Below are 13,975 nucleotides of genomic sequence, written 5' to 3' on the forward strand. Positions count from 1 at the left end.
TAGCTAAGTCAGGAAATGGGTAGATTGATTCCTCCTACTTGCTACTTGGTTTTTTAGAAATTGGCTTTGAATTGTTTTAGACATTCTAGTTACTTTTCCGCATAATTTAAAAATAATCTCATCTACATCTACAAAATTTCACGCTGGGATTTTGATAGGAATTACGCTACATATATTGTCAGTCTCTGAAGAGCCGACATCCTTACTGTGCTAAGTCTTCCAGGCCACACACACCGCCTGACTCTCCGTGCGTTCAGGGCTGCTCGCCAGCAGCCTGTCGTTTCCACGCCCGAGTCCGGGGCTGTGTCGTTAGATTTACGCCCAGCAAGGTTTCCTGTCCGAGGGATCGTGGATGGTACTGTGGGTTCAGTTTCAGCGCTCACACGTGCACACTAGTAGATGGATGTGCAGCTGATCTGTAGATATGGAGCTTGTATCCTGCGGCTACTGACACCAGTTACTACTTCCAGAGTTCTTGTAGTTTTTAAGGATCTTCCACATGGACAGTCATGCCATATGCGATAGAGACGGCTCGATTTCTTCCTCCCTGGTCTGTGGCGTTTTCTGTTTCCTCTCCTGCCCCTGCCCTGCCCTCCCCCTCTTACTGCCCTGGCTTCAACTTCCAGCCCCAGCCTGAATGAGAACATGCCAACGGGCAGCTTGCCTTTCCCCATGAGGCACAGTGTGAGCTGTAATAGTGATGATGATGATGATGATGATGATTGTTATTGGTAGATGGTCTTAATGAAGTTCAGGAAGTTCCCTTCTATTCCTTTTAACGTTTGAGACTTTTTTGATCATGAACAGGTTTTGAATTTTTTCCAAATTGTTTCTGCATCAGGGTTATTTTGATTTATCTTAGCCTTTTCGTGTAGCAGTTTATACTGACTGATTTTTTAAAACAATGAACCAGGTCTGCACCCCTGAAATGCACCTCACTTTGTCATGGTGTATCGTTCTTGTCATATATTGCTGAATTCTATTTGCTAATATTCTGTTAAGGATTTTTGCATCTGTATTCATGAGGGTTATTGATTTGTATTTTTACTTTTTGTATTGTCTGGCTTTGGTATTAGAGTAATACCAGTGATACTAATACTAGTTTCATAAAATTAATTGCAGTTGGAATTATCTTACCGATGTAAGTTTATATCTACCTTTTCTAACCTAACATTGTAGTTTGATTTTTCTGTGCAATTAAATAATTTTTGAAAACATAATTTTGAAGTCTGAATAACAGGCAGCTGTAAGAATGTGCTGCTTTTAATCTAACCTTTTCTTGTTTCATTAGAATTTTTTTTAATTTTTATGATTTTGTGGTTAGCATTTTCCTATATAAATCATTGCAAACATTTAACCTTAGAATAATTCAAGAAATGGAATCGTTATGTCAAGTGATAGGAACATTCGTAGTTTTAGGTGAACCCCCCTACCCTCAGACGGAGGGCTCCAGGGAACCGCAGGCGGGACTGCATCAGCAGTCTGTGCCCCCTTCGGCAGGGTTTCCCTTTGGAGGAAAGAGGAGTCCTCGTTTTGAGTGGCTGTGTTGTTATCCGGCTTTCACTTGGTTACAAATGTATCCTTTGAGAAATAGGCCTATCATTTGTTGTCCTCCCTCAGCCGTTGCAGTGAAAATAGCACTGCTTGGCCGCAGTCGCAGTAACTGCTAGATGAAGATGCACACTCAGCCACTGAGGCTTACTGGGGTTTAGGTGAGCATCCAGAAAATGGTGTGTGTGTGTGTGTGTGTGTGTGAGTGTGTGAGACAGAATTCGATTTGACTTAAAACAAAACTTAGAATGTTTTTACAGAAAATGAATGGCATCTCAAAATCAGTCCCCGACTTGCAGAGTTCACAGACCCCAAGACCAAATCGCTCACGCTGCTCCCCAGGGTCTTCATCTGTCTGGGTTACGTTTCTCTTCCTTTTCAGCATTTTTTTTCTTTTTTGACTTCTTATTTCTGTGAGAACATGCTCGCTTTCCCCCAGATTTGTGTGACGCTTGTGCCTACCTCTTCAATTATAATTTGATTATTTCTCTTTCAAACTCTTCCTTTGCATCCTTTATGTATTTAGTACTTTGGAATTTTATTTTTTGTAATATTAATTTTAATTGTTTGATTTTCATATTCTCTATATCGCTAAAGTTCAGAGCCCTGTAGGCAAATAGTATCTTAAATGTTTCTTAATCTTCAGGATCAGCATTGGAATTCCTGAGTCACTTACTAAGTAAGTCAAATAACAATATAATACTCTCGATATTAAGGATTTAGTTTTCCTTGCAGAAATATGCTATTTCTTCATATAGAGTGTAAGCAAAGTAAAGTAATTTGATGTAGGAAGCTTATGTTTCTAAGGCACTGGACTGGCTCAGGAGCTCTGCACCGTTCACCCGTTCGTTCTGCATTTTCAGGGCTGCTGGGGAAGATCCTGATCGCAATCCGAGACGCGGGCTTTGAAATCTCAGCTATGCAGATGGTACGTAGTCTGACACAAGTTACAACCCACTGAGGAGGCTTTTCTGCGTAAGATTTAAAAGTGTTTGACATTGAATTTTCTCTGTGTGCTGAATGCATCAAAATACAAAAGAAATACAGTTACTGAACTTGATAGTCTTATAATCAAAAATGTTTTTGAAATTATTTGACCCATTATAATCTTTCACTGAGAGAACTAATATTCAAATAGTACTCCTAATTTATCAAAGCTTATATGGTAGCTTTATATGATTCTTGGAACTTTGCTTGCAAATATGGACTAAAACAATGTATTTAGTTTTTGAAAATGAAAAATAGAATTAAGCTAGCCAGCCTGCAAACCAAAAGGCTGCTGTTCGATTCCCAGTCAGGGCACAGGCCTGGGTTGTGAGCCAGGTCCTCAATTTGGGGAGTGTGAGAGGCAACCAATCGATGTTTCTCTTTCTCCCTAAGTTCCCCTCCCTCTACAAATAAATAAATAAAATCTTCTTAAACAGTAGAATTAAGCTAAGTAGTTATAATGAATTTTCTGTTGCCTAGATTTGTGATTGAGAAGGAGGGAAGAGAATCATTTCAGCTTTTCCCCTGACCCGGGCCTTTTTCTGGCTCCTGGATTTTCCCTCCAGCATCTTTTTTGGAGTTGCGACATTTCAGCCCCTATGTGGGCGAACTGCCCCGACGCGTTCCTGGGAAAGCATTCATTGAAGAAACAGCACCCACTCCTGTGGGGCTCGTGCCTTTGTGCCCCCCGACCAGAGTATGTGACAGGAAATTGGGTACAAGTTGTTAGAGGGATGAGGTATGTGACATGGGATTTACAGTGTTTGAGGGCCGGCAAGTGTGTGCTGTTAGGGCAGTGCAGTGCTGACTCTGGAGCTAGGAACTTTATTACCAATCTAACTCGTGTCCTCTTACTCCGAAAAGCAGGCTCAGGATCACCTAAGAGCCCAGGTCAGGTGCTGAGTGAGGTTCCACCTGCTTTGTGTCCCAGATTGGTGGGAAGGCCCGTAAGCCAAAAACGGTCAGAATTTGGAGAGATTTGCAAAGTCTTCAGGCAAAACATGGAGATGGATGGAAAAGTTGATATTTGAAGAATCTTGCCTGGGACTGTAAAGAAATTGTGAGCTAAGACTTTCTCAAAGTAGCAGCTTGGCAATGGACCTAAGCCTGCTGGGAAAAAAAAAAATCACGGTGGAAATTTTAGCTCTAGACATTCATCTAGGTGTAGCTAGATCGACCTCTGGCCTAGCTCAGCGGTTGGCCGTAATGGGTGCTCAGGGACAGCAAGCAGAATGCTAAAGAGGTGAATTGAACCTGTGAGGGAGGCACGGCGATTCAGTGATAGTCACAGTCCTTGATTTTGGGGGCCAGAAAGATCTATTTCTGGATCACGGGTCAGCTGCTTTCTGGGTGTGGGACCTTGGCCAACTTTCAGGCAGTCTTATCTGCAGTGGTATCAACCAAGCAATGAGAGTGTCGTCGTTTGCTTCAGTGGATTCAGTGAAATAACCCTACCTAATGGAAGACTTTCCTTTGCAAGGAAGGTGGCATTTCCAATGCAAATTACTAGGTATTTAACACGTTATATTTCCTGTCACTGCTTTGTTATATTAATAATGCAGATTGTGTGAACACAGGATTAAAAAAACTGAAATCAAACAAAATTCCCTCCTTGTACAGTTACGTTGCTTATGAAAAGTAAATCCTCCTAATTGGAATTATTGTCCGAGTAGGCGGAAATTTCTCTGTAATCGTCAGTCCAGGCAACCATAGGCTGTGTGTTCGGTGGAATGGGAAATAAAATTGGAAATTCTGAGGCGATTTTAAGGTCTTAGTTTTTGAGACACTGGAACTTAGTGAACTTTTCTTTGTAACTTAGTTTGAATCCAGCTTGGACAAGAGTGAGCCTTCATAGGTTTATCTTGTAAGCCTATCTTACAACTCTTTTTGAAGAGTCGTGGGAATTCCAGGTGACTTGTGTAAGGGCTTTGCTGTTAGCCAGACTAACTAGGAACACTTTTCTGAATGCTTGGGAATGAAAGGGATTGTACTCAGCCCTCTCGGCAAATCTGAAGTACTTTTCTTCAGTAATATTTCCTTCCGGTGCCACTACCTCATCAATGAACAGCACGCATTGTGTATGTCTTTTTCACAGTGTGGGGTTGGGCCTTTATTCCAAGAGAGGCGCCCTGTGCTGGGTAAGAGCAGGTAGGTGAGATTGGACTGAGACGGAGCACAAGCTGGTCAAGGTCGCCGACCCTCTGCGTCTCAGCCTCCTCTAACCTGGGCTGTAACACTGCTCAGCAGCTGGCCAGCACGTGAGAGGCTGCCTGTGCAGGACGGAGGACGGTGCTCCATTCATTAAGCACTCTGTAATTGTTACACATTTTTATTATGGGTGAGCTAATCCTTGACAACACTTTCTTCTTCAAGGAGTATTTAGTAACTTATGCAAAGTTTATTTTTTTTAATTTAATTTTATTTATTTTTAGAGGGGAAGGAAGGAGAAAGAGAGGGAGAGAAACATCAATGTGTGGTTGCCTCTTATACTGGGGACCTGGCCTGCAACCCAGGTTGCCTCAAGGGCACAAGGTTTATATTTGAAAGTAAAAAAAATATATGTCCAAGAGATCACAAATGTCGAGTGCTGAGTGTGACTCATTTCCTTTGCTTGGTTGACTTATGTTTTTGGTTTTTTTAATGCAGTTCAACATGGACCGAGTGAACGTCGAAGAGTTCTACGAGGTGTATAAAGGAGTGGTGTCTGAGTATAACGTGAGTGTCCAAGTCAGGGGAAGCTCTGGTTTGTGTCTCGCATACCTTGGGGGTCTCGGTGTCAGCTTTAATCAGCGAAGTACTCCTTAAAGCACCCAGGGCTCTGCCGGTTGCCAGCCGATGACACCCAGTACCTGAGGCATTCTCACCCCTGAGAGCCGCTGGCTGGGTTTTAAAAACGTGATACTGTTTCATTTCTGAAACAGAAATCCACAGGAATGAGAGGAAAACACACTTGCTGGGATATTGACACATTTTGACATTGTCTGTGATGTTTAGAACATTCTCTGGGTGGAAGCCTGTCCCAAATGCTTTTGAAAGTTAAAAGCGACTAGTTCTTAACATGAGAGCAGAACTCTGTAGCAGTACTTACCTGCTTTACCGATAGAGTATGAAGTATAAAGCAGAGTAGATAAAGTGTCTACTTTATTGACAGGGTCGTCTGAAAATGAGACTGAGACTGGAGAAATACTGAAAGGGAGTCATTCAGGGAGTTGAAAACAAGTGAATAGATTCAAGTAAGCCAAGTAGTTCCTTAAAATAACACATGGAGAGCCCAGGCTGGTGTGGCTCAGTGGATTGAGCATGGGCCTGCAAACCAAAGGGTTGCTGGTTCCGTTCCCAGTCAGGGCACCTGCCTGGGTTGCCGGCCAAGTCCCCAGTAGGGGGCGCATGAGAGGCACATTGATGTTTTTCTCTTTCTCCCTCTTTTCCCCTCTCTCTAAAAATACATAAATAAAATCTTTTTTTTAAGTTGCTATAAAAAATAAGTAAAAGCACATGGTAGATATTTAATCAGGTTAGTTTCTGCCCCCTCTTTGTCCAGTAATCTCAGGTACACGGGTGCGGTGCACAGCCCCAGTAGCCAGTTGTTTTAGAGAGAGTTGTGGCTTTTCTGTTTGCATGAAGTTCACTATCGCTGACAATGAGACTAGGTTCTGTCCCCTCCCTTCCCGAGGCCCTTGCCTTTCAACCTACCTTCAGAAAGGAGAGCTCGCGGGATCCAGGACTGCTGGAGCCCTGGTCTTCCTGGCACCGCCTGGTCCGGGCTGACCATGAAGCATCCGGCACACAGGTCAAGTCCACCCTTCTGCCGAGGACCCGGAGGGCCTTTCGTTCCCTGTAGCTCACCGAGCAGGCATCTCCTCAGCTTCCTCGTCTTAGAGTTACGCCTTCTCTTAAAATGGAAGAGATTTTAAAGTCTGTTCTTATCTTAACCTCATTTATTCAATCAGTGGCAACTATTTTCCGTTTCTTTTCCGTAACATTTTCCTTCTTTCTTTTGTTCCATTTGACTTTTAAAAAATGTTCCTAAAAGCTACAACCTTCATCAGTTTGCATTGTATGATAGTTTCATTGTGCACGAGGTCAAGAGACCCGTGGGGACCTGTCCGCCGGCAGCCCTGCCTGCACCTCCGTGACGTTCTTGTAGAACGTCGCTTAGCACGGAGTTTGCTACTGAGTTTGCCACCAGTGGGTGAAGGCACTAGTGTTCTGTGCACGTGTCTGAGGCTGGCTGTAGTTAGGCAGATGGGCCCTTTTTGTTTTGGTGATTTCTTAATTACAAGATAATTAAGCATGAGAATTTGGTTGCGTCCATTTTTTAAGGAACATGTAGTGCTTTTCACGGAGTACTTTTTTCCACATTTTTTTCTTTGCTTCCTGTGCGGTGCTTTATCTCTGTGTTTTGAATGGTGTTTGGTGTCAGCACCGAAAGAGAAGGTATTAGCACGATCGGATTGACTCCTCTCTCTTTGGATCGCGGGTCCACGCCTCCTGCTACCCCTGCAGAGAAGCTGGCTCTTGACATTTAAGTGCAGGCAGTACTTCCGCAGCATGCGACAGAAAATCAGACTCCACATAATTACCCATAAAAACAATTACTCGTGACCTTTGCAAGATAGCAGAGTGTTTCAGGGGATACAGTTAGGGACCCTAATGAGCAGGGTTCTGGGGACCATGCTGTGACATCCTCTCCCTCCGCTTTAACTTCTGACATTTCTATTGGATATGATGACCAAGTCCAGATCAATATTTAAATATTGTCTTCTAAATAAAGTAAAATCTTTATTTTACTTCAGCACTGTGTATCCTAAACCCTGCAAAGTCATTACCATGGCTTCCTCAGCCCTGTGTGGTCTGGCCTCACTCAGCTCCTAATGCCCTGGCTCCTTGGTGAGCCCACACACACCCCAGAAGAACTTCTTCCTCAAGTCATGGATGGTGCTGATGCCCCGGTACCCTCTGAGGGCTGGCCTCACGACTGGGGGAGCGCGAGCCCTTCTCAGCTCTGTGCTGTCTCTGAATCCTTCCATGTTTGCTTCTTATAGCACTTTCTTCTCTGCCTTGGGTGTACCCTCTACACTTACAGACTCTTTGTAGCCAAGGACTCAAGTGAGCCTCGCGGCAGATCCCTGTGGGTCCCTCTCCCACGGCTCCCACCCCCTGCAGCGTCCCGTCCTGCCAAGTCAAGCTGCACTGGCCTCTGCGAGCCCAGCCTTTGTCTCCTGTGCTCAGAGAGCATGCTGGGCTCTGTGTGCTTCCTCCCCCGCCCCACCTTCGGGAAAGCGCCCAGGAGCAGTGAGCTGCGGCAGGCGGTGTGGCTCCCCTTGCTCGTTCCCTCCTCTTGGACGGCAGTACGGTGCTCCCTGTCATCAATGTCTGAAGACATGGGTTTCATATCGATCGTCTGGTTTCTAGATGTTTAGTGGGAGAGAGTAAACCTGGTCCTTGTTATTTCTTGTTGTTGGAAGTCATTATGATTTTTGAAAGTGTCTTTGGAAGGAACTCTGTGGAATTTACATCTTTAGAAACAAGTGTTGGGCAGGAGTGTGTCTGACAAGAATCAGTGCTAGAAGATCATTTCAGGGAGTGCAAGGGCCCAGGGGTAAAGCAGTGCATTCAGAAGGTGGCGGCCGTAGGCACGGAGAGCCGGGAACACAGGTGTTTTCGTAGAAAAATGGACAAAATTTGGCAACTGCTTGGCATGTGGGGCACAGGTGGGGAAGAAGTCAAAGGTAACTTTAACATTGGGAGGCTGGTGGAATAGCGGTACAGTTAAGAGAGGAGCAAACGATTGTTAAGTCGTATTAATTTTTAATGCTTTATATTGCATGTTGCAGGAGATGGTGACAGAAATGTATTCCGGCCCTTGCGTAGCGATAGAGGTTCAACAAACTAACCCTACAAGGACATTTCGAGAATTCTGTGGACCTGCCGATCCTGTGAGTTGTTATTTAAATTTTAATGAATTTTGTTTTATTCATTAACTAAATATCTTGACCAGTTTGATAGTTTTACTTTACTCTTTAAAAGAAATAATACAAATATGAACATAATAGACAAAACTTTTTATTCAAAGTAGCATTGCAAAATCATTTATTTTTTGTGTAATATACTCTAAGAAAAAGTGACCTTTTATTAGACTGGGCAGAGGCATTTACTGTGGCATTTTCTTGTATCGTTGCTTCCTGCTGAACTGTCTGGGTAAGTCAATGCATCGAACTCAGTGGTGGAAACTGCCTCAGGTATTAACTATCCTTTGACACAAGGAGGCCGTGTGAAGCTCTTGGCGTGAAGACTATTGATAATGGTGGCCCAACTCCAGACCGTAAATAAATACGAGCAGTGGGACTCGGTGACACTTGATGTTCTCTGGGATCCCTGTTGGTTGTCTTGGGCTGTCTTCAGGTGGACATTCAGTGGCGAGGCTCAGAGAGGGACTGAGGAGCAGAAGTGGCATTAGAATACCCGTCAGAAGTCCCCACGCAGATGTGGCCAGCTGGGCGGGGCCGAGGGAGGTGCTACTGATTTTTAAATGCCAACTAAAACTTAAGGTTTCTCTTCCATTTCCCTGTCACTTGTAAACAGACACGAGAGGAATGTGGCCCTGAGTGGACTGCACACAGGTCATCTGCTTGTAGAGTGAAAGCTAGAACAGGGACACGGGGGGGTTGCTGTGCTCACAGCCCCTCCGGGCGGCTTGGGCGCCTCCAATGCCAGCGAACGTGAAGGGTTACGTGTGAATTTCAGTGAGCGCATGAGTTCGCAGGTGCAGACTCCCTGAGTAACGGGGGTTGACCGTAGCTCCTACATCTTCTCCTAAGTTGGAATGACATTTATAAGCGAAACATAAATTTTAAAAAGAATTAGCAATGCCTGCCTAATAAAATTCCCGGCTAAAGAAAATAATTTGTCTTGAAGAGTAGATGGCTGTAAAGGTCTGATGCAGTTAGCGCGAACAAGTACCAAGCACATACCAGAAAATTCTCGCATTTCAGAGTAGCTGTTTGTCTTAGATTTCTTTTGCTTTGGTGTTAAGTAACATTAGGCCCCAAAACTTGACAAAGATAATAGCTCATTCTGGGATTATAAAAGATAAAACAATGTGACCTAATAAGAGTAACAGAGAGGCAGTTGACATTAAAGTGCAGAATAAAACAGTATTTTATAATATTGTTCCGTGACAAGCCAAACAAAGCTTTATTCAGATATAGCATCACTGGTTCAACAGTGATATTTTCCCAGAAAGGCAGGAGATGTAATTCAAATGTACGAGTAAGATTTTTGGAATTTTACGTACCCTCTTCTGGTAACATATACATTTTTCAACTACATTAACCTACGATGAAAGTGTTTCTCTCTCTCGGTTGTTGTTCCAGTCACTGAGTCTCAGGACTGGGATTCAGACCCGTGTGTTGTCGTTCCTGATTTCGTGCTTTTAATCATCACAGTGTGCTGTCTTATTACGCTACTGGGTGCCAATAATACCGGGGCATAAAGCATGTATAAATCAAACGTCTTTTGAAAAGTAGATATAGAAGTACTTTTCTCTTTATCCAGTTTAAAACTAGACATGTGTAACCTTTTGCTGAGTGACTGAGCTATACTGACCCCAAAGCCACAATACAAATGAGTCTTTGCTTCGTATTGCATATGTCATAGTTACTTATATTATGGATAGATCGGTCAAAACCTAAGAAAACCTCACACCTGTCAGCATGCCTGTTCCCAAAAGGATGAGAAACAGCAAGTGCTGGCGAGGGTGTGAGAAAGGGCCCCTCGCGCACCGTGGGTGGGAGGGCAGCCTGGCGGGGCCAGTTGTTATTTAGCCACAAAGGAGGAGGAAATTATGCCGTTTGTGAGACAGCACGGTCAGCCCTGGAGGGCCTTGTGCTAAGGCAGACAGAAAGACAAATGGCCAATGGTCGCACCCGACACGTGGGGTCTAGAAGCAAAACAGACAAAAACAGACGGACTCACAGACAGAGAACAGCCTGGGAGTTTCCAGTGCGGGGGGCGAGGGAGCCGGTGAGTGGGTGAAGATGGTCAAAAGGTACAAACTATTAGCTAAAAAATGCCCAAATCCTGGGGATGTCACCTGCAGCAGGGTGACTCTAGTTAATGATATTGTATCGTGTCTTTGAAAGTTGCTAGGAGATTAGATTTGAAAAGTTCTTATCACAAAAAGAAATTTGTAACTGTGGTGATGAAAGTTAACTAGACTCACCGTGCTGATCATTGTATCAAATCACCCGAAACTCATGTAATGTCATACGTCAATTACACCTCAATTTAAAGAAAAGAAGTGAGACAACTGGTTTTAGACAAATGCAAAATTACCAGTGGAAGGAGAAAGACGAGATACAGACATACATTTCACTCTCTCTTTCTGCCTCTCTCTCAAACACACACACGCAGAAAAGATTATTATAGCCGATTTAAACAATAACTTGGATCTCTGACAATTTTATCAGGCCATGCAATTAAAAAGCCAGTACTTGTTAACCCTCCAAGGGAAAAGAAAAAAAAAAAAAGAATGATTTTTCTAGAGGATCCGAAACTACCACTGAAAGAATACCGCAGCCGCAAAGTGCGAACGCAGTTTCCTTCAGACGGGTGCCGATGCACCGGTCCCCAAGGGAATCAGGCTGCTCATGTGGAATCATTTTCTCACGTTGGGATTTTCTCACTCCGCTTAGGAAGCAAACTTTGGGACACTCTCTGGGTCAGGCCATGCACTTCTGGAATGAAGATATGTGTGTGTTGTCGATATGGTTATATAATTGTATATCGTTTATATATTTTTTCCCAGCGTCATGGAGAATGCAGGAAAGTCTCCTCTGTGAACAAAGGTTCCAGAGGTTTGCTGTGGGTAGGCTCAGGGTTTACTGGAAATGAACTTGACTTGAACAGAGTACTGCCCTCACACCTCCATTCTCGCTGGATTGAGAGTATTTTGTTCCGTTCTGCTGAAATGATCGCCTGCTCTGTGGGTGCGGGTACCGAGCCTGGGAGGACTGACGCTGGCTCTGTCTCGTGGAACTGGAAGTCTGATGAGGAGTGTGGCGGTTAAACCAACGGTTACACGAGTTCGTGTGTGTTTCAGCCACGCTCGTGTAGAGTGGGCTCGTGATTGGGCATGGGCTTAGAAAACAGGCAGCCTGGGGTTGGCCGAAGTGTGGGGATGCCTGGGATTCTCGTCGGGACAGGGCAGCCACATGGGCAGCCTCAAGGCTGCGGAGAACCCAGCACATTCTGGGACTTCAGAGAAGTCCAGACGGGCCCTCACTTCCAGTGCAAGGCGACCAGAGAGGGAGTTTAGGGCAGGCTGTGTCCCCCTACCAGTGAGTGAGATGCAAGCGCGTGGGAGTTCCGTGCAGAAGTTGAAAGGAGGGATCGATGTGACTAAATGTGTTTCAGAAGACCACAGTGTGGTCCCTTGCGTGTGGGAGATTGCCTGGACCTGCGTACAGTGAGTCTGGCTGCACACCAGGAGCCGCTGCGCTGGTGGCCGTCACTGGACGCGGCAGTGGAAAGTGGGGGACGTTCTGGGAGGCGAGCTTGCACAGCTCGGTGACTCGGGTGTGGGCGTGAGCGACCAGGCGTTCAGCTACTCTAGATAAACGAACTCGTGGTAGAACAGGCTGTTAAACTTTGGAAGGAATACAGCTGACAGTGATTAAAATACCAAAGCCTCTTTAATAGTCATTGTTTAACTGTTCTTCCTGAGCTAGTGATTTAAATTGTGGGTACAGAGACATTGCTTTTACTCCCAGAAGTAGAAGTTAGAAATGGAAAGAAAAAAACCACATTCAATTTTGAGTTTAAAGCGTGTCACTTAAGCACCGATCAGCTTTCGGGAAATTTGGAGCCTTGGTCTTTGGTGGGAAGCCCTTGAGCCTGCCGGTCTTCCCTGTTCTCGGAGAAAGCAGTCTGGCCGCAGCGGGCCTTCCTCGGGTCCTTCAGTTCCTTGTAATTTGGAGACTCTTTCTGAACTCAGGCTCTGTGAAAACGAAAATGCTGTACGCCACCCCGCCGGCACCAGCGGGTGGTGCTTCTTGTCCTTTCAGCTTTGGGGACGAGGAAGTGGGTGGAATTAGTTGATTAGGACCCTAAAACAGATGGTCTCTGAAAAAAAACATTCTTTAAACCCTCACTGAGTTGAAAACCAACTAATATTTTTTTCTCCTAAATCTGTAACTCTGCGGGTATCTTTTTACTACTGTGTTATTTCCTACAAATGCGATCCAGCCCATTAAAGGTTATCTTTAGAGGCTGCGTGGGCTTGTACCCAGGTTTGGCCTTTAAACCTTCCTATTAAATACCAAAATTTGCTAGGGATTGTGACACTTACTGACATGTCACATCTAATCTTGCACAAAATGCAAATGAAATACTGGTTGACTCTCTAATGACACCATCTCCCTAGTTTCAGAGCTACAGAAATTAAAATAGAACCGCGGCTTCCCCTCCTTCAGGGAGGTGCCGCCACCATGCCAGTTTAAGTGTAACTGTGAACGTGGACTTTCCTCAAGAAGCGCACTGATCACTGATCCCAGGCACCGTTCCACTGACGTTCCTCCTGCTGCCGATCTAACTCAGCAGGCCTGGCCGGTTCCGCGCTTGCTGCAGAGGTGCCCCCAGTAACCTTGACTCAAGGCATTTCTTTCCTCCTCTCCGAGATACTCACTCACCCAACCACTCAGGCCCCCGGCCAACCCACCAAGCAACCGAACACTGGCAGACCCTCCAGGTGCCTAGTCCTCTTAGGCGTGGGCAGTGAGAGGGTGGAGGACCCACCTTCCCTGAGCCCGAGGGGCTTAGGTCCCAGTGGAAGGGGATCGGTAATTCTAGTGAGGTCCTGTAGTTTCCGTGATGAACATATGTATCAAATGGGGAAAAAAAAATTTACGGTCAAAGACTGAGACGTCGAGGGTTAAATCAAGTCCACCCAGTTTCTGTACCCGGTGTCCTGGATCATGCGGGCAGCCGAGCATCTCCAAAGAGGGCTTCTGGGAGGAAGTATTTCCCAAGTTTGCTGCCAGAAGTTAGAGATGACAGGATAAGAAGATTCCAAACCATAATTCTTGCTAAGCGGGCTGTGGGGAGCGTGAAGAGACCATAAAGAACTTTGAAATGGAGCTTTGACCTTTTAGCGAGGAGGGGAAGATAACCCTAAATTTCAAATCATTTCTCCTGAACCCCAGCCTGCTGAGGCGGCACGCGCCCTCCCGGGACCTTTGCATGCACACCGAGACCTCTGTGCTCACGGCTGCTCCTCCGTGTTAGGAAGTGAGTGTCCTGATACCGGCGCTTCCTCGTAGTGGAGCACAGGAGCTTGCTCGTAGGCCATCCGGTAATGACAGAGGAAAAGCGATCCTCTGCCCTTAAAGGCGTTTGGAAAACCAGTTTTGTTTTTGTCGGGTGGTTTTCTCTTCCC

At 45.2% G+C, this 13,975-nt stretch overlaps 1 protein-coding gene across 2 annotated transcripts in view; it reads left to right on the plus strand.

Annotated features, from left to right (window-relative positions):
- NME7 (NME/NM23 family member 7) overlaps positions 1-13,975 on the plus strand; it is a 98,048-nt gene that overhangs the window by 48,239 nt on the left and 35,834 nt on the right. For both annotated transcript variants that reach the window (XM_053916041.1, XM_053916042.1), the window contains 3 exons: positions 2,415-2,479; positions 5,185-5,253; positions 8,376-8,477. In XM_053916041.1, coding sequence (XP_053772016.1) covers positions 2,415-2,479; positions 5,185-5,253; positions 8,376-8,477 — 236 coding nt within the window. The remainder of the gene's footprint in view (positions 1-2,414; positions 2,480-5,184; positions 5,254-8,375; positions 8,478-13,975) is intronic.

The sequence above is a fragment of the Desmodus rotundus genome, chromosome 12, assembly GCF_022682495.2.
Source record: "Desmodus rotundus isolate HL8 chromosome 12, HLdesRot8A.1, whole genome shotgun sequence".
Taxonomy (NCBI): domain Eukaryota; kingdom Metazoa; phylum Chordata; class Mammalia; order Chiroptera; family Phyllostomidae; genus Desmodus; species Desmodus rotundus.